We start from the raw sequence: 21,276 nt of genomic DNA, 5'->3' as shown, positions 1-21,276 counted from the left end.
TTCCACATCAATTCAACTGGAGCCCACGCACTTAGGTCTCAAAAAATTCTGAAAAAAATCACCAGATGTACCCATGTTACCTAGGAGAAACACTGTAAATTTATTTGAATGTAAGCTGTATACTTTCCATGTTACAGCCAGTTTTACTGGGGGAGGGGGGTGTCAATTTTGTTCAGACTTTTTTTTTTTTTGTCAAAGTTCACAAGCCCATAGCTCAAGAACTAAACCATGTAGGAGGCTCAAATGTTGCATGTTGGTACATAAATAGGAATAGTACATTGAAATTGAAAAGGATCCCTCCACCCCTGCACAGGCACTCTCAGGTGATCATGTCAGGGCAAAATTGGCCTTTGGTTATTTACTCTTTACATTAATGTTATAGAAAACATATTGCTCTCAATGGTGCATTTTGCCCATGTTCAGGGTGGAAAATAAAAAAGAAAGATTCGAGTAAGACAAGCCAAATTGGTGTTTTTAAAAAGCAGGGATCATGAAGAATAAAGAAAAAAATATTTTAAAAATCTGCGGACATTCCCACAAGGTGTTACGTTGCTCTGAAAATGACCTCCAGAATGATTTGTCAGACTTGTGAGGTCTTCTGTTCAAACACTGATAGATTTTCCTTTCTGTTTATTGCTTTTTTTGAGAGTGTTTCTACTTATCTCAATAAGGGAAAAAAAAATCAAGAGCCTATATTGGGTAAATATATATGTCTTCTGAAGGCCTAAACAGAGCACAGCCAAAAACTCCAATAAAATTTTGATCATCTTTGAGGGAGTGCTATGACCATGCAGGATCATCCAGACCCAAAATGACAGTTTTGCTACATACTATTCCTATTTATGTACCAGCATGCAAAATTTGAGCCTCCTACATGGTTTAGTTCTTGAGCTTGTGAACTTTGACAAAAAAAAAAAAGAGTCTGAACAAAATTGACACCCCCCTCCCCCAGTAAAACTGGCTGTAACATGGAAAGTATACATCTTACATTCAAATAAATTTACAGTGTTTCTCCTAGGTAACATGGATACATCTGGTGATTTTTTTCAGAATTTTTTGAGACCTAAGTGCGCGGGCCCCGGTTGAATTGACGTGGAATGACCCTAAATCATTCTAGCTAGTGCTTAGCTATCTTAGCCTTAGAATCCATGGGCTGGACTCCACGGTAGCAAGTATGGAGTTAAACACCTAATGTTTTGATCTTACGGAGAAAGAAATGAGAACACAAAAGCAGTAACAGAGAAAAGATATACAACCCCAATTCCAAAAAAGTTGGGACAAAGTACAAATTGTAAATAAAAACAGAATGCAATGATGTGGAAGTTTCAAAATGCCATATTTTATTCAGAATAGAACATAGATGACATATCAAATGTTTAAACTGAGAAAATGTATCATTTAAAGAGAAAAATTAGGTGATTTTAAATTTCATGACAACAACACATCTCAAAAAAGTTGGGACAAGGCCATGTTTACCACTGTGAGACATCCCCTTTTCTCTTTACAACAGTCTGTAAACATCTGGGGACTGAGGAGACAAGTTGCTCAAGTTTAGGGATAGGAATGTTAACCCATTCTTGTCTAATGTAGGATTCTAGTTGCTCAACTGTCTTAGGTCTTTTTTGTCATATCTTCCATTTTATGATGCACCAAATGTTTTCTATGAGTGAAAGATCTGGACTGCAGGCTGGCCAGTTCAGTACCCGGACCCTTCTTCTATGCAGTCTTGATGCTGTAATTGATGCAGTATGTGGTTTGGCATTGTCATGTTGGAAAATGCAAGGTCTTCCCTGAAAGAGACGTCGTCTGGATGGGAGCATATGTTGCTCTAGAACCTGGATATACCTTTCAGCATTGATGGTGTCTTTCCAGATGTGTAAGCTGCCCATGCCACACGCACTAATGCAACCCCATACCATCAAAGATGCAGGCTTCTGAACTGAGCGCTGATAACAACTTGGGTCGTCCTTCTCCTCTTTAGTCCGAATGACACGGCGTCCCTGATTTCCATAAAGAACTTCAAATTTTGATTTGTCTGACCACAGAACAGTTTTCCACTTTGCCACAGTCCATTTTAAATGAGCCTTGGCCCAGAGAAGACGTCTGTGCTTCTGGATCATGTTTAGATATGGCTTCTTCTTTGAACTATAGAGTTTTAGCTGGCAATGGCGGATGGCACGGTGAATTGTGTTCACAGATAATGTTCTCTGGAAATATTCCTGAGCCCATTTTGTGATTTCCAATACAGAAGCATGCCTGTATGTGATGCAGTGCCGTCTAAGGGCCCGAAGATCACGGGCACCCAGTATGGTTTTCCGGCCTTGACCCTTACGCACAGAGATTCTTCCAGATTCTCTGAATCTTTTGATGATATTATGTACTGTAGATGATGATATGTTCAAACTCTTTGCAATTTTGCACTGTCGAACTCCTTTCTGATATTGCTCCACTATTTGTCGGCGCAGAATTAGTGGGATTGGTGATCCTCTTCCCATCTTTACTTCTGAGAGCCGCTGCCACTCCAAGATGCTCTTTTTATACCCAGTCATGTTAATGACCTATTGCCAATTGACCTAATGAGTTGCAATTTGGTCCTCCAGCTGTTCCTTTTTTGTAGCTTTAACTTTTCCAGCCTCTTATTGCCCCTGTCCCAACTTTTTTGAGATGTGTTGCTCTCATGAAATTTCAAATTAGCCAATATTTGGCATGAAATTTCAAAATGTCTCACTTTCGACATTTGATATGTTGTCTATGTTCTATTGTGAATACAATATCAGTTTTTGAGATTTGTAAATTATTGCATTCCGTTTTTATTTACAATTTATACTTTGTCCCAACTTTTTTGGAATCGGGGTTGTATTCAGCTTTTGTTTCACGGATCTACTCACGAACGTCAACCACAAATTACATCCCTGTGACTCAAAACTCTCCGAGGTCGATGCAGAGTCACGATGTTTTCCACGCATCGCCATCTTGGTGTGATGCAGTTCCACAGTTGCTAATTAGTTAAAGCTCCTCCTGTTTGGCTGTTTCCATAGGGCCGTACTGTTTACCTCAAAAGGTAGGTTATTCAGTCCCAAAATGGAGAAAAGTGACCCTCAGGACATCAGAATGATCACATATTATTTACATGATATCGTTCTTGTGAGACACAGGAAAATGCCATGCACAATAAAAAAAAATGTGAAAATTTCAGATAACTTTGCAGTCAGCACCTTTAATGGAAGATCAGGCATGCTGTCACAAACTTCATTTATTCCATAACCCCATTTCACTGGAGTCTACGTGATATATTAATAACTAACACACAGTGTGACCTCATTTCTGCACTTGTCCTGTGATTTACAGCAATTATCTGTTTATTTTTATATATTTATCTATAGATTAGGCTTGTTATAGCTGTGTACAGTCCTGTAATCTCATGTTGTTCCTTTTACACAGGTTTTTCCTGATGTGCTACATGTTTGTGAACCTGGCCTGTGCTCTGCAGACGCTCCTCAGAACGCCAAACTGGAGGCCACGCTTCAAATTCTACCACTGGTTGGTGCAACCTCAAACTTGTTCAAGTTACACAAATTAAAAGGCCTGCAGGACAAATTTGTGGATTACAGCCAAAGAAATGTACAACTAAATCAGTCTTGAACAGACAACGCATAAGGGTTGTTCCATCATCCTTTTTATTTGAATACTAAAAAGGTCATTAATATACTGTATGTCAGTGGTTTCTCAAAGTGGGACATGGGGTGATGCAGGGGTTGAGGAAGCATATGGGGTGTGTGCATGATCTTAATCAGAGTGTATTCCCACCTCACACCCACACTGAGGATTCTAACCAGGATAATGTGGCTACTTGAGATGGAAGAATGAATGAATGGATGAACTTTTGACTCCATTTGTCACCAGTAATGCCACATAAATAAAACTAGAATGCCATTTGGTAGAGTTTAGACCTCCGCCAAGCCACATATTCAGATTTGCATCAAAATCTAATCAACTGTTCCTTGGCCAATGGCCCACCTTTTCAAAGTATGTTCACTATTTTTTGAGTTATGTTGGGAACAGAGAAACAAACAGAGGCGAAAACATAACCTCCTCCAACAAAGTTGCTGGAGGTAATGAACTGCAGTAATCATTTAAGAGCAAGCTGTATATCATTATTGAGGTTTAAAAATCCCCCCCCAATGTGTTATTACACATCGCTAATTGAATGAGGCCAAGTGAGCTAGGGCAGTCGCTTCCATAAAGCAGCAGACTGAGTTTTACACAAAGTGATATAGTAATATAGTTTTTTTTCCTCCCTTTTTTCAAACTACAGTGGTGCTTGAAAGTTTGTGAACCCTTGAGAATTTTCTATATTTCTGCATAAGTATGACCTAAAACATCATCAGATTTTCACACAAGTCCTAAAAGTAGATAAAGAGAACCCAGTTAAAGAAATGAGACAAAAAATATTATACTTGGTCATTTATTTATTGAGGAAAATGATCCAATATTACATGTGTGAGTGGCAAAAGTATGTGAACCTTTGCTTTCAGTATCTGGTGTGACCCCCTTGTGCAGCAATAACTGCAACTAAACGTTTCCGGTAACTGTTGATCAGTCCTGCACACTGGCTTGGAGGAATTTTAGCCCATTCTTCCGTACAGAACAGCTTCAACTCTGGGATGTTGGTGGGTTTGCTCACATGAACTGCTCGCTTCAGGTCCTTCCACAACATTTCGACTGGATTAAGGTCAGAACTTTGACTTGGCCATTCCAAAACATTAACTTTATTCTTCTTTAACCATTCTTTGGTAGAACCACTTGTGTGCTTAAGGTCGTTGTCTTGCTGCATGACCCACCTTCTCTTGAGATTCAGTTCATGGACAGATGTCCTGACATTTTCCTTTAGAATTCGCTGGTATAATTCAGAATTCATTGTTCCATCAATGAAGGCAAGCTGTCCTGGCCCAGATGCAGCAAAACAAGCCCAAGCCATGATACTACCACCACCATGTTTCACAGATGGGATAAGGTTCTTATGCTGGAATGCAGTGTTTTCCTTTCGCCAAACATAACGTTTCTCATTTAAACCAAAAAGTTCTATTTTGATCTCATCCGTCCACAAAACATATTTCCAATAGCCTTCTGGCTTGTCCACGTGATCTTTAGCAAACTGCAGATGAGCAGCAATGTTCTTTTTGGAGAGCAGTGGCTTTCTCCTTGCAACCCTGCCATGCACATCATTGTTCTTCAGTGTTCTCCTGATGGTGGACTCATGAACATTAACATTAGCCAATGTGAGAGAGGCCTTCAGTTGCTTAGAAGTTACCCTGAGGTCCTTTGTGACCTCGCCGACTATTACATGCCTTGCTCTCAGAGTAATCTTTGTTGGTCAACCACTCCTGGGGAGGGTAACAGTGGTCTTGAATTTCCTCCATTTGTACATAATCTGTCTGATTGTGGATTGGTGGAGTCCAAACTCTTTAGAGATGGTTTTTTAACCTTTTCCAGCCTGATGAGCATCAACAACACTTTTTATGAGGTCCTCAGAAATCTCCTTTGTTCGTGCCATGATGCACTTCCACAAACATGTGTTGTGAAGATCAGACTTTGATAGATCCCTGTTCTTTAAATAAAACAGGGTGCCCACTCACACCTGATTGTCATCCCATTGATTGAAAACACCTGACTAATTTCACCTTCAAATTAACTGCTAATCCTAGAGGTTCACATACTTTTGCCACTCACAGATAAGTAATATTGGATCATTTTACTCAATAAATAAATGACCAAGTATAATATTTTTGTCTCATTTGTTTAACTGGGTTCTCTTTATCTACTTTTAGGACTTGTGTGAAAATCTGATGATGTTTTAGGTCATATTTATACAGAAATATAGAAAATTCTAAAGGGTTCACAAACTTTCAAGCACCACTGTACTAGGATTTAAATTATGTGGAAAGTTCATCATATAAGTCCATGTGATTTAGTTGTTACTATACTATACGATATGTTACAATAACATACTTGAATTAATTAGTTTTAATATAAACCTATGATTCAAATTACAGCCACCACTACTATCAGAGCTGCTGTTACAGAAAATTAAAGGTGCTGAATGCAAAGTTGAACTCTGGACAAAATGTTCTATTTCTATTGCTGTTGGAGTTTCAAGATGTTTCGCTGCTGCACACACCGTGTATCCTATGTTTAAATGTTTTGCTGAGATAAAAACATCCTGACTTCTACAATTCTAAAAATTGCCGAAGCAAGTGAGCAGCAATATCATGTGACCTACTTTTAACCAAAACAAGTCAACGTCGGGGGGCGGCAAGGTGGTGTAGTGGTTAGCGCTGTCACCTCACAGCAAGAAGGTCCGGGTTTGAGCCCCGTGGCCGGCGAGGTCCTTTCTGTGCGGAGTTTGCATCTTCTCCCCGTGTCCGCGTGGGTTTCCTCCGGGTGCTCCGGTTTCCCCCACAGTCCAAAGACATGCAGATTAGGTTAACTGGTGACTCTAAATTGACCGTAGGTGTGAATGTGAGTGGGAATGGTTGTCTGTGTCTATGTGTCAGCCCTGTGATGACCTGGCGACTTGTCCAGGGTGTACCCCGCCTTTCGCCCGTAGTCAGCTGGGATAGGCTCCAGCTTGCCTGTGACCCTGTAGAACAGGATAAAGCGGCTAGAGATAATGAGATGAGATGAGAAGTCAGCGTCGGCAAACATGGCGGACTCGGCTCTCCTGCCAGCTAAAATCCAGCGGAAAAGAAAATTAAAGCCTGCCTAGTGAGTGCAACTGCAAGATACAGCAAGTTTAGATGACGTGTCATTTTTCTGGATAGATAACTAAATCATTCTAGCCAGTGCTTAGCTATCTTAGCATTAGAATGCATGGACTCGACTCCACAGTAGTTATACACTTAACGTTTTGATCTTACAGAGAAAGAAACAAGAACACAGAAGCAATAACAGAGAAAAGATATATATTTAGCTTTTGTTTCACAGATCTATTCGCGAACATCAACCACAAATTACATCCCTGCGACTCAAAACTCTCTGAGGTCGATGCAGAGTCACAATGTTTTCCGTGTGTTGCCATCTTGGTGTGACGCAGTTACATAGTTATGCTAATTAGTTAAAGCTCCTCGCATTCGGCTGTTTCCGTAGGGCTGTACTGTTTACCTCAAGAGGGAGAAAAACAGTCCCAAAACTGAGAAAAGCGACCCTCAGGACATCAAAATGATTACATTTCGTCTGCATGATATTGTTCTTGTGGGACATAGGACAATGCCATGCACAATAAAACAATTTGAAAAGTTCAGATGACTTTGCAGTCAGTACCTTTAATCAACACTTTATGACCCATCAGATTTGAGAATTCAAAGTTTAAAGACGTATATAGCCAAAGCCCTGCAGTATTGTGTAATTTCCCTATCCAGACGTAAATATCGACATTTATTCTGCTGTATTTTCTTTTATCCAGGGCTCTGTCCTTCCTGGGTATGAGTCTGTGTCTCTCCTTGATGTTCATCTGCTCTTGGTACTATGCTATCGTGGCCATGGGCATTGCTGGCTGCATCTACAAATACATCGAGTTCTGTGGGTAAGCAGGCATAAAAACCCCTGGGAACACAAGCAGACACGAAGCCTGAGGCGTCACAACACGCCAGATAAGCCTCTTACTTAATATAGCAAAGTGCTATTATTATCCACTCTTTGAACCAGGTTGGCAGTTTTGCTCTTGCCTTTGTTTTAAGAGCCGCTGGATCAATATACTGAGCTGTGTTATTTAATTCAATTTACAGTGGTGTAAAGTCATCGCAGTGTGTACAGTACGAGATGCCATTAAGATATGGGATAAGGACAAAGCAATTAGGAGTGCACTAATCAGTGTAAAAGTGCTATTAGTGAAGCCACCTTGACTCTTGGGGTTTTTTTTCTGTCTCAGGGCAGAGAAAGAGTGGGGTGATGGGATACGCGGCATCTCTCTCAGCGCTGCCCGTTACGCTCTGATGAGGTTGGAGGAAGGACCACCGCACACCAAAAATTGGAGGTTAGCAACACACCTGTTAGCCATGCACCAACAATACACGCCTCAGCAATCCCTTAGATTCAGAAGATACGTACCAAGACCTAATTTTTAACTGGTGTTCTCAGATTTTCTCAGCAATTAGATATTTGCAAGAGACCAATGTTTTAAGAAAAAACATGATATTAACTCAAGATATAAAAATAACCTCCTTAAAACTTGTAAGGTCCAGCAGATGGTGCATGTGGCATCATTTTCGATGTTCTCAGAACGTTCTGAGAACATCTTCCTGTGATTATACAACCGTAATTCAAAAAAAAGTTGGGACGCTGTGTAAACTGTAAATAAAAACAGAATGTATAGATTTGCAAATCATGGAAACCCTATATTTCATTGAAAAATCAAATGTTGAGACTGAGAAATTTTATTGTTTTTTGAAAAATATATGCTCATTTTGAATTTGATGTCAGCAACACGTTTCAGGAAAGTTGGGACAGGGGCAACAAAAGACTGAAAAAGTTGTGAAATGCTAAAAAAATAATTTGGTTAACTGGTGGCAATACGTCAGTAACATGATTGGGTATAAAAAGAGCATCCCAGAGAGGCGGAGTCTCTCAGAAGTAAAGATGGGGAGGGGTTCACCACTCTGTGAAAGACTGCATGAGCAAACAGTGCAGCAATTTAAGAATAATGTTCCTCGATGTAAAACTGCAAAGAATTTGGGAATCACATCATCTATGGTACATCTCATCTCATCATCTCTAGCCGCTTTATCCTGTTCTACAGGGTCTCAGGCAAGCTGGAGCCTATCCCAGCTGACTACGGGCGAAAGGCAAGGTACACCCTGGACAAGTCGCCAGGTCATCACAGGGCTGACACATAGACACAGACAACCATTCACACTCACATTCACACCGACGGTCAATTTAGAGCCACCAGTTAACCTAACCTGCATGTCTTTGGACTGTGGGGGAAACCGGAGCACCCGGAGGAAACCCACGCGGACACGGGGAGAACATGCAAACTCTGCACAGAAAGGCCCTCGCCGGCCACGGGGCTCGAACCCGGACCTTCTTGCTGTGAGGCGACAGCGCTAACCACTACACCACCGTGCCGCCCATCTATGGTACATAATATCATTAAAAGGTTCAGGGAATCTGGAGAAATCTCTGTATGCAAGAGACAAGGCTGAAAACCAACATTGGATGCCTGTGATCTTCAGGCCCTCAGGCGACACTGCCTTAAAAGCAGACACGTGTCTGTAGTGGAAATCACTGTATGGGCTCAGGAACACTTCAGAAAACCATCGTCTGTAAAAACAGTTCATTACTGCATCCACAAATGCAAGTTAAAACCAGATATAAACAATATCCAGAAACACCGCCACCTTCTCTGGGCCCGAGATCTTTTACGATGGGCTGAGGTGAAGTGGAAAATTGTCCCGAGGTCTGATGAATCAAAAGTAGAAATTCTTTTTAGAAATCATGGACACCACGTCCTCCACGCTAAAGAGGAGAGGGACCATCCGGCTTGTTATCAGTGCACAGTTCAAAAGCCAGCATGATGGTATGAGGGTGCATTAGTGCACATGACATGGGTAGCTTGTACATCTGGGAAGGCATCATTAATGCTGAATGATATATACACGTTTCAGAGCAATATGCTGCCATCCAGACAAAATCTTTTTCAGGAAAGGCTTTCCTTCTTTCAGCAAGACAATGTCAAACCATTTTCTGCACATATTACAACTGCATGGCTCCATAGTAAAAGAGTCTGGGTGCTAAACTGGCCTGCCTGCAGTCCAGACCTGTCTCCCATTTAAAATATTTGGTGCATTATGAAGTGCAAAATACAGCAAAGGAGACCCCGAACTGTTGCGCAACTGAAACTGTATATCAGGCAAGAATGGGACAACATTTCTTTTTCAGAACTACAGCACTTGGTCTCCTCAGTTCCGAAACATTTACAGAGTGTTGTTAAAAGTAGAGGCGATGCAACACAGTGGGAAACATCTCCCTGTCCCAAATTTTTTGAAACATGTTACTGACATCAAATTTAAAATGAGCATATATTTAAAAAAAAAAATTCTCAGTTTCAGCATTTGATATATATGTTGTCTTTGTCCTATTTTCAGTGAAATATAGGGTTTCTATGATTTGTAAATTACCGCATTCTGTTTTTATTTACGGTTTACACAGCATCCCAATTTTTTAGGAATTGGGGTTTTAGAAACATTTACAATACAAGACCAACAGAGATGCAAATATTTTGTGGTTCATACAATGTTACAGCATGAATTTAAAACATACATAGGACCATTCATAAAGTTACCAGAATTTCATTTTGACATTTGAGTCTCTCTCTCTCTCTCTCTCTCTCTCTCTCTTTTTCACTTCTGTCTTTCCCAGGCCTCAGATCATGGTGCTGGTTGGTTTGGATGGTGAGCAGAACGTGGAGCAGCCACGCCTCCTCTCACTGACCAATCAGCTGAAGGCAGGCAAAGGCTTGACCATTGTGGGTGCTTGTGTCGAGGGCACGTACCTCAATAATTACACACAAGCACAGAAAGCCGAACAGGTCAGCATGTAAATGCACGCACACACACACACACACACACACACACACACACACACACACACACACACACACACACACACACACATTAATCCAAGAAAAGATCAAAGATCACTCTAAATCAAGTGCCTCTGCTTCTACCTCTCAGTCCCTGAGGAAGCTGATGGAGACGGAGAAGGTGAAGGGTTTCAGTCAGGTGGTGATCTCATCCAACCTGCGCGATGCCACCTCTCATCTGATCCAAGCCGGAGGACTTGGTGGCTTACGCCACAACACCGTGGTCATCAGCTTTCCGAAGAACTGGAAGCAGCACGAGGACAACCGGCAGTTAAGGAATTTCATTGGTATGTCACTGAACCTCTGAGGTGTATTCCTGAGAAATGTACAATACAAATCAACTGATATTGAGAAGAAATTCTGTGATAATATGGCTTTTATAAATGATTGACTGTAAGAGTTAAAGCTTTCAAAATGTCCAAGCATGTAGTTTTCCTGTTAAAATGATTCACTGTGAATTTTTACTAAAAACAGAAAAGAGTTCTTGGTGTCAGTTCCCATGAATATTGTTACCTCCGCCAACTTTGTTGGAGGAGGTTGTTTTCGCCTCCATTTTTTTTGGCTGTTCTCAATGAAACTCAAAAAGTAGTGAACGGATTTTGATGAAAATTTGAGGAAAGCTGGGCCATGGGCAAGGAACAATTGATTAGATTTTGATGCAAATCTAGATATGTATGCGGATCCAGGATTTTTTTCTCTGTTCCCAACATAACTCAAAAAGTAGTGAACAGATTTTGATGAAATTTGAGGAAAGATGGGTCATGGGCCAAAGAACAATTGATTAGCTTTTGATGCAAATCCGAATACGTGGCTTGGTGGAGTTATACTGAGTGCCCTTCTAGTTAATTTGTACTAGCAGCGGTAATTAATTATTCTTATTATATTCATTCTCCTAATGTTTTTTAGGACACTATTTCTCCCTCAGTTTTCAACCAATCATCACCAAATTTCACATGAAGAATACCTCTGTGATGAATTAAGTTGCTATGACTTTTGGTGCTGATCTGGATCACCGAACCAGAATGATCTATGAAAAACTGGCTTTTTTCCCCCCTCACTAAGCGTCATTCTATATCTCTTACTGTTCCGGATCTCGAGGGTATGGTGACCAGACGTCCTGGTTTGTAAGAGCTAGCGCAAATCATTGTGACTTTAGTCACAGTATCTATTTAGGTCATATTGTTAACAGTCAAGATAACGATGAGATTCATGAAAACACATTTCATTATTTTGTTGCTACAGAATTTAAAGAGATGAAATGTTTCAGTTAGTCTTCCATTTTTATTTAGAAAAGAGAAGACTTTTGGGAAATAACTTGAGTTTTGTAGTTCACCATTTGGCAGATTCAAATGATTGTGATTTTTTTTCTCTCTTTTAGAGGTTGTGAGGGAGACCACAGCAGCTCACTTGGCTCTTCTGGTGCCAAAGAACGTTGCTACGTATCCAGCCAATGGTGAGCGCTTCGCTGAGGGCCACATTGACGTCTGGTGGATTGTCCATGATGGAGGAATGCTTATGCTCCTGCCTTTCTTGCTGCGCCAGCACAAGGTACTCATTATTGATCAAAATTCATTTGGAATGATGTTTTTTTTTTTTCTGATTTGCTCTATAGAAGTATTTCTCATCTGTACCATGATGTATTTTTGAATAAAGCAAGCACCGATTTTCTGCTTGGTGAAAGCTGAGTTGAAGGGACAGAAAGTAAAATATGACAATATAATATTATTGTTTACTTTTTTTCTTGCCCAAATGTGCATGGGAATGGAATTAAAAATCAAAATTCAGTTTGAACAGGGTCATGAACTAACAAGGTCGTTGTCTATACTGTACCTGTATAGAGTTGCATCTCATGAGGAATGAAACACTTGTGGGAATGCTGTTACAGGAAAATTATCAAAGATGATGTGAAGCAGAGTTACTCTTACCATCCCGAAGTTGATTTTTTTCCAATAACCGCATGTGTTGAAGTTTTATTTCTTTTAAACTACATCAATTTGCCTCTACTAGCCATTTTTATTTCTTAAAGAATGACATGTGCTTTGTCGAGGTGTAGTCATGTGGAACATCTGGGAAACAGATGTCCGTTTTCTTATAGCCTTTATTTTTTCTCTTTCTTGAAGACAAAAAATATAGCTTGTTGTAAGTTACTGAGAAATTGGCTTGTGAAGGCTTTCCCAGTGTTGAAAAACTGGAAATTTGACTTGCAGCCCACAAAACTTTCAGAATTGCTGTTTTAGACAATTACTCGACACCTTCTGACTGATCAGAATTGAGAATCCAGAAGCACTGTATTTTAATGGTAAATAAAAACTGACTGCATCAAAACAACAGGAACACAATGTATGAGTTGTATATGTATATTGCTATAAAATAGCCAGATGTCATATTACAGCCCAGGTGTGTGTGTGTGTGTGTGTGTGTGTGTGTGTGTGTGTGTGTGTGTGTGTGAGGTTTGGAGGAAGTGCAAAATGCGCATCTTTACCGTGGCTCAGATGGACGACAACAGCATCCAGATGAAGAAGGACCTGATGACCTTCCTCTATCACCTGCGACTCGATGCTGAGGTGGAGGTGGTGGAGATGGTAAGGCACACAACTCTATACACACACACACACACACACACACACACACACACACGGATACCTACTGACCTCTTCTCACCCTGTGCCCAAAGCATGACAGTGATATCTCAGCTTACACCTATGAGAAGACTCTGATAATGGAACAGAGGTCACAGATCCTTAAAGAGATGCACCTTACCAAGAACGAGTGGGAGAGAGAGGTACGGTTATTACCACAATTTTATACAAAAAAGCATCTGTCTGTCTTCTAATTGTTTCAACTGACAAGATATCAAGTACTGAACTAGTTTCTAACCAGCTAGGTGAACTTGTAATAATCACTAAAAGCTTGTGATTCTTTAGTGTAGAGACGTGCAAGACTTGAAGCTTTGACATGAACAGCAAATAGAATGGAATATAGCAGAACAAAACATTGAAGAAAAGAGAAAGGACAAGAACAGGAGAGAAGAAAGGGGGGAAAACCAAAAGAATAGAACAGAATAGTATAGCATACAATAAAACCATAGAAAGGATTAAATAAGAATATAATAGAAAAAAGGGCCTTAATAGATTAGAATATAACATAAAAATAGAATAGGAAACAAAAGAAGAGAAAAGAAGACAAAATGTAATAGAATATATTAAAATATAATAGAAAAGAATACAAATGAAGAGAATAAAATGGAATATAAAACAATAGAAGAAAATGCATTAGAAAACAATAGAATAGGATACAATAGAAATCATTGGAATAGAATTAAATAGAGTATAAAACAGTAAAATAGAATAGAGTAGAAAACATTGGAATAGAATAGAATACAGTGGAAACATTAGAATAGAAAAGAATAGAGCAAAAAATTACAATAGAATAGAAAACATTGGAATAGAATAGAATACAGTGGAAAACAGAATAGAATAGAAAAGAATAGAATAGAATAGAAAACATCGGGAATAGAACAAAAAAGTTAGAATAGAAAATAATAGGATACAGTGGAAAACTGGGGTGGCACGGTGGTGTAGTGGTTAGCGCTGTCGCCTCACAGCAAGAAGGTCCTGGGTTTGAGCCCCGGGGCCGGCGAGGGCCTTTCTGTGTGGAGTTTGCATGTTCTCCCCGTGTCCGCGTGGGTTTCCTCCGGGTGCTCCGGTTTCCCCCACAGTCCAAAGACATGCAGGTTAGGTTAACTGGTGACTCTAAATTGACCGTAGGTGTGAATGTGAGTGTGAATGGTTGTCTGTGTCTATGTGTCAGCCCTGTGATGACCTGGTGACTTGTCCAGGGTGTACCCCGCCTTTCGCCCGTAGTCAGCTGGGATAGGCTCCAGCTTGCCTGCGACCCTGTAGAACAGGATAAAGCGGCTAGAGATAATGAGATGAGATGAGACAGTGGAAAACTATAGAATAGAAAACATTGGGAATAGAATAGAATACAGAGGAAAACATTAGAATAGAATAGAATACATTGGGAATAGAATAGAGCCAAAAAGTTACAATACAATAGAAAACATTGGAAAAGAATAGAATACAGTGGAAAACTTTAGAATAGAATAGAAAACATTGGGAATAGAATAGAATAGTGGCATGGTGGTGTAGTGGTTAGCATTGTCACCTCACAGCAAGAAAGTTCTGGGTTCAAGCCCAGCGATCGACAGGGGCCTTTCTGTGTGGAGTTTGCATGTTTTCTACGTGGGTTTCCTCTGGGTGCTCTGGTTTCCCCCACAGTCCAAAGACATGTGGTTAGATTAACATGGGGCAGCCTTGGGCTGAAATGCCCTTGAGCGAGACACCTAACCCCCAACTTTTCCCTGGGCGCTGTAGCATAGCTGCTCATTGCTCTGGGTATGTGTGTGTGCTCATTGCTCACTTGCGTGTGTGCATGTGTGTGTTCATTGCTTTAAGTGGGTTAAATGCAGAGGATGAACTTCACTTTGCTTGCGTGTGCATGTGACAAATAAAGGCTTCTTCTTCTTCAGTAGAATAAAAAACACTAGAATAGAATATAGTAGAAAATCTTAGAATAGAATAAAATAGAGTAAAACAATAGTAGAAAACCTTGCAATTGATGGAATAGAATGGAATAGAATAGAAATCATTGTAATAGAAATTTTAACTCTATTGTATTCTGTTCTATTCTATTATAGAATAGAACAGAATCCAATAGAGTTGAAAATGTTAGAATAGAAAACAAATCATTGGAATAGAACAGACTAGAGCAAAATACACTAGAAAATATTAGAATAGGATAGAATATAATAAAAAAAACAGAGTATACTAAAATAGAATGGAGGAATAAGTAAAATAGACTAGAACATAATTTTTGTAGAATTTTTACTGCCTTAAAGCAACTCTACAGACTGTACCTCTGTGCCTGATTGTAAGTGCCAGTGCGCACAATCACAGCCACCTATCAGCATAGTTCTGCTTCTCGTAAAACAGAAAGCAAATGTTTCAAATGATAAAATTTGAGTGTAAAATGTTTTCCCCCTCCAGATTCAGAGCATCACAGACGTGTCCCGTGGCTCCATCCGTCGGAAGAACCCATCTAACCCGCATCCACAGAAGAATATCAGTGAGGAGCTTGCAGGGGGCAGTACTGAGGAGAAACCAGAGGAAGAGGTAGCTCCGTTTAAAATGATTTTCCACCAACAAAGTGATACCACTGCCTCTGAAACTGGGCCTAACCTCGAACTCTGGAAGTGAGCATTGATGATGCAAGGGGCTTGAAAACAACTGGACTTATTCACACAACTACCAGTAAAATAAGACCTAAACAGTTTCATGTGATTTGTACAGTCATGATAAAAAAAAGAGCATCACAGTTGACATGGTAATGATGAATAAATGGTATACAAAAGGAGTAACCATTTTACTTGGAGTTCTAAGAAACTGAGAGCTGAGTTCCTGATGCTAAAACTAACAAAACCTTCATTTGAAAAGCTACACACTCAGAATTAATAGCTGTGCCTGATTTCTTTCTAGCCCAGACTGTAGCCTCTATTCGATTGTAGTGATTGAGAAGGCGCATGTGGTGTAATGAAGATGAAGGAGGTGGCTTATTTTCTTGATCACTGACCAAAACTAGACTAAGCGATTATCCAATCCAATGTACAAGTTAAACGAAGGACCAAATGGGCAGCACTGTAAGGTTTATGTGATTCGAATGTTTGCTATTCAGAAGAGATGATTATGGACTTGAAACACAAATCTGGCTTTCATTGAGTGTGTTCTAATATGTGTATAATAGTTTTACATCTATGATGAAATGCCATGCTAAAAGAATCAAACGTGTATAAGTAGTAGAATTATTGAACCCTTCCTCACTCTTTGTTCTCCTCTCAGTCTGTCCATCTCTCCTGTTCCCGACAGGTACAGCTCATCCAAGGTAAGAATGCCACGCCCACCCCGACAAGTCCCATCTCTCCAACTCCTGTGGACAAAGGGGCCATGAGCCCTAGTGAGGAGGTGCAAATGACCTGGAGTGATGACTTAAACAAGTCCAAGAATCCATCCGTGGCTAATCCAGAGACCACAAAAGACATGTTTAATATAAAACCGTGAGTCGCACTCTCACCCAAAATCGTAACGTAATTAATGTCGCAGAGAATGTGGTTTAGGACACAGAATGACTGACTGTCATGTTATGGTCAGCCACATTGGACAACTGAAAACAGTGTAATATGGTATGACTCTAGGCTGACAAGCTGTTAATCTTAAATCAGGGAAAAGAAAAAATGTAACATTCAGTCAACGGTTGCACCCAACAATCATGTTAGATAATTTAATACTACAGAATCTACAAGTGTTTGTGAATTTTATAGGTTTTGACCTTTATTGCAAGGTTGATAGTATTTGAGATTTTGGACCTTTTCTAATTCAATGGTTTTTCTTTATTTTTATTCATTAAAAGACACTTCATGTCTGAAAGTAATGATGGATGTCATTTCTCTTTACTTAGTTGAGCGGTTCTTGGCATAATATGGATTACTACAGTTGTTGTAAGGGTTCCCCCAGCTGGAACGGTCAACTTCTCGAGATCAGTCCCCCCCCCGTGCACCCAGAGCTCTGGGGGGGGTCGCAAAGAAAGACAGGAACCCCAAAGTAGTTCACATCTTTATTCGCAAGCCCCCCCAACACAACGAGAGAATACAGGGGTTTTTATATTCACAGAGTGAAACCTTGGATCATTTCATATTAGCAGATGTTCTAACAGATATCAACATTTACGCACAACTTTAGGTCAGAGATAGCACAGTTCTGATAGAATGTTCCAAAAGATATCAATATTACGTCTCGAGCAATGTGTCTAGCTTAGACAGAAGGTAACACAGTTACACAGGAAACAGGTCACAGAAGAATTCAGTGCCTTCTAGCTGAAATAGAACAGAACATTAAGAATAAACAGAACATTAAGAATAAAACCAGGGCTTTGAACCAGAATTTTTTTCCTATTGGTTCGTTCCGAACAGAAACGGAATTTTAACATTTCCGGTTTTGGGTTCCACCATTAAATAGGCGTTCCCGAACCGGTTAGAACAAAAAAATTTCGTTCTCGGAACGGTTAATTATGTTCCCTGTCAGCTGTTTAACAAATGGCTATAAAATTATGTCTCTGTCTCATCCAGCTTAAGCCAAATGTAGGCTAATTCTTTTACAACCTTCATTAAATAAGACAAGAAATAATTCAAAACAATTATTATTTCAAATGTTGGTGATTTGGATTCTCAGTATGTCTTCCCATCTACACAAACAGAAAAAGTGCCAAAAATGAAAGATAATTCGTTTAGTGTGTTACCAAAGGCTAGTCAGGCCCTATGCATTGATAGGCTAACAGAGGTTAACGTCATTTAATGTTCACGAGCCTCTCATTAACGTGGACAAATATATTGATATCGTGTTTGAAATTGACGTTTTTGAATAACGATAGACTGCAATATTTACCTCTTATTTAAGATGTGGAGACGTGATAGTAGTCCACCCTCCCGCTCTCTCCATTCAGTCAGCGAACGTCACACAGGAAGTGAACCCCAGCTGGTCATAGAAACTTGCGCAGGAGAAGAATGACTTTTTTATTTGTAGTCTACGGAAACTTTGAGGAACGAAATAAAAACCGGTATTAACCGGTTACCATTATTTTTAATAAGCGTTTCTGTTCCGGAACATAAAAATAATAAAGTTTCTGGTTTCGTTTCTGTTCCATGTGAAATAGAAAAAGTTCCCGGTTTTCGTTTTCGTTCCTTGAACTGGTTCAAAGCCCTGAATAAAACAGAATATTAAGAATAAATCCTTACAATTTTGTCACAAAATTACTGCCTTCTTGGTCAAGAATAAATACTTATAATTATTTATCCTTACAAAGGAATAAAACCTTACAGTTGTGGTGTGGAATAGGGCTATTTACTGTATTTTTATTATTTACTATTTACTGTTTGATCTCAAACACATTAAGAAGGCAAGAAACTCATCCGCTAATTAACTTTTGACGAGACACGCCTGTTAATTGAAAAGCATTCCAGGTGACTACCTCATGACGCTGGTTAAGATAATGCCAATAGTGTACAAAGCGTCATCAAGGTAAACGCTGGATACTTTGAAGAGTCTAAAATATGAAACTTTGGGGTGGGGGTTTTAACACTATTTGTTTACCACATAATTCCATATATGTTTCATATGTGATTTCATACTTTTGATGTCTTCAGTATTGTTCTACAATGTTGAAAATCGTTAAAATACAGAAAACCCTATGAATCAGTAGGTGTGTCCAAACTTTTGACTGGTACTGGAATGTGATGTAATCTAAATGCAATCTTGTTCTCTTTTGGTCATGCTTCAGGGAATGGGAAAACCTGTGAGTACCCTTTCATTTTAACATTACACCCTGACACACCCTTTTTCTGTATACATAGAGGATATTGGACGGTTGTGTGAAGATATGAAGTTTATCTTCGACTGGTGAACATATTCATGAGCGAGTGAACAAGTGAGAATATTTTCAACATGAGAAGATAAACTTCATATTTTTGTGCCACCATGTAATGTTCTTGGTGTAATGTTCTATGGCCACATCCACAAAAAGGGCGGCACGGTGGTGTAGTGGTTAGCACTGTTGCCTCACAGCAAGAAGGTCCTGGGTTTGAGCCCAGTGGCCAATGGGGGCCTTTCTGTGTGGAGTTTACATGTTCTCCCCGTGTCAGCATGGGTTTCCTCCAGGTGCTCTGGTTTCCCCCACAGTCCAAAGACATGCAAGTTAGGCTAATTGATGGCTCTGAATTGACCGTAGGTGTGAATACATGGTTGTTTGTCTCTATTTGTCAGCCCTGCAATGATCTGGCGACTTGTCCAGGGTGTACCCCGCCTCTCGCCCATAGTCAGCTGGGATAGGCTCCAGCTTGCCTGTGACCCTGGACAGGATAAGTGGTTACAGATAATGGATGGACATCCACAAAAAAAATGCAAGTTAATCAAAAGAATTTTAAATTTGAACCGGTTTGCCATTTTGATAATGCGTGTCCAGTCAATGGGAAAAGTCACGTGCATTCCCGCTATTGTACATTATTCTATCCATATTCACTGGATATGAGCAATCGCACGTTCTAATTGGCTACTCTACTACTAGGCTATCAGCTCATATACTGTGAGTAGAGAAAAACAAAATGGCAGAGCGTGTTGCTGAACCAACCGAGGACGAAATAAAAACTCTACAAGGAAACAAAACCCCAAAAATTGAAAAGAAACAGAAATAGCTAAAAGTATATATATATATATATATATATATATATATATATATATATATATATATATATTTTTTTTTTTTTTTTTTTTCCCCCCAATATCTCCTGTTCCACACTCCAGCCCAGTTGGTGGTGGAAATGCACCTTTAAGTTGGTTTGTCAACCACCAAAAAAAACTCTAAAGAAGAAGTAGAACAACAACAACAACCCCTCTCCCCCCTAAAAAAAGCAACAAAATATGGAATAAAAGTATTTGATGGTAAGAACGTCCATCCATCCATTATCCGTAACCACTTACCCTGTGTAGGCAAGGCAAGGCAAGTTTATGTATATAGCACATTTCATACACAGTGGCAATGTGCTTTACAGAAGTAAGAGCAAAACAGTAAGCAATAGAAAATAAAATTACATAAAATAAATGGGGAAGAAAAATAATAAGAATTAAACAATAGTAGAAATAAAATAATAAAATGAAGTAAAAGTTCAATTAAAAAAAACAGCAGAATAAAATAGAATAAAAGTTAAGTAAAATTAAAAACATGCAGAGACTGTAAAAGTAAAGAGTTTAAAACATGTAGAGATGACAATATTAATAATTTAGCAGAAAGCATCTGAGAACAGCTTGGTCTTTAACCTAGATTTGAAGCTGCCAACAGCAGGAGCATTTTTGATGTCCTCTGGCAGTTGGTTCCATAGCTGTACTGCATAGTAGCTAAAAGCTGCTTCACCACACTTTGTTTTAACAACAGGTTTTAACAGTAAATGTTGCTGCTGCGATCTGGTAGATCTGATTGGGTTAGGCCGCTGCAACATATCAGAGAGGTAATTGGGCCCTGTACCATTTAGAGATTTGTACACCAGCAGCAATGCTTTAAAGTCAATTCTGTAGCTTACTGGAAGCCAGTGAAGGGACCTTAGAATTGGAGTAATGTGCTCTGTTCTTTTTGTTCGTGTGAGAACCCTAGCTGCTGCATTTTGAACCAGCTGAAGTCGTTTGATGGTCTTTTTTGGCAGGCCTGTGAAAAGGCCATTGCAGTAATCAACCCTACTAGAGATGAAGGCATGTATAAGTTTTTCCAGATCATTTTTTGACATAAGTCCTCTTAGTTTGGAAATGTTTTTTAGCTGATAAAATGCTGTTTTAATGATTGCTTTCATGTGACTGTCAAAGTTTAGCTCGCTGTCAATGAAAACACCAAGATTTTTAACCATTTATTTTGTTTTAATCCCCTTTGTGTCAAGAATAGTGATAATCCTGAGTCTTTCATCTTTTTTTCCAAATAGAATTACTTCTGTTTTATCTGTGTTCAGCTGAAGAAAATTTTGTGACATCCAGTTGTTGATTTGATCA

General features: G+C 39.5%; 1 protein-coding gene across 1 annotated transcript in view; it reads left to right on the top strand.

Annotated features, from left to right (window-relative positions):
• slc12a5b (solute carrier family 12 member 5b) overlaps window positions 1-21,276 on the top strand; it is a 192,787-nt gene that overhangs the window by 160,282 nt on the left and 11,229 nt on the right. The window contains exons 15-25 of the mRNA XM_060931458.1: window positions 3,442-3,540; window positions 7,463-7,582; window positions 7,928-8,032; window positions 10,417-10,585; window positions 10,731-10,926; window positions 12,018-12,187; window positions 13,090-13,221; window positions 13,314-13,421; window positions 15,688-15,813; window positions 16,564-16,751; window positions 19,028-19,042. Coding sequence (XP_060787441.1) covers window positions 3,442-3,540; window positions 7,463-7,582; window positions 7,928-8,032; window positions 10,417-10,585; window positions 10,731-10,926; window positions 12,018-12,187; window positions 13,090-13,221; window positions 13,314-13,421; window positions 15,688-15,813; window positions 16,564-16,751; window positions 19,028-19,042 — 1,428 coding nt within the window. The remainder of the gene's footprint in view (window positions 1-3,441; window positions 3,541-7,462; window positions 7,583-7,927; window positions 8,033-10,416; window positions 10,586-10,730; window positions 10,927-12,017; window positions 12,188-13,089; window positions 13,222-13,313; window positions 13,422-15,687; window positions 15,814-16,563; window positions 16,752-19,027; window positions 19,043-21,276) is intronic.

Source organism: Neoarius graeffei, chromosome 10 (genome assembly GCF_027579695.1).
Source record: "Neoarius graeffei isolate fNeoGra1 chromosome 10, fNeoGra1.pri, whole genome shotgun sequence".
Lineage (NCBI taxonomy): Eukaryota > Metazoa > Chordata > Actinopteri > Siluriformes > Ariidae > Neoarius > Neoarius graeffei.
The sequence above is the reverse complement of the archived record's forward strand: the minus strand, read 5'-3'. Positions and strand labels throughout refer to the sequence as shown.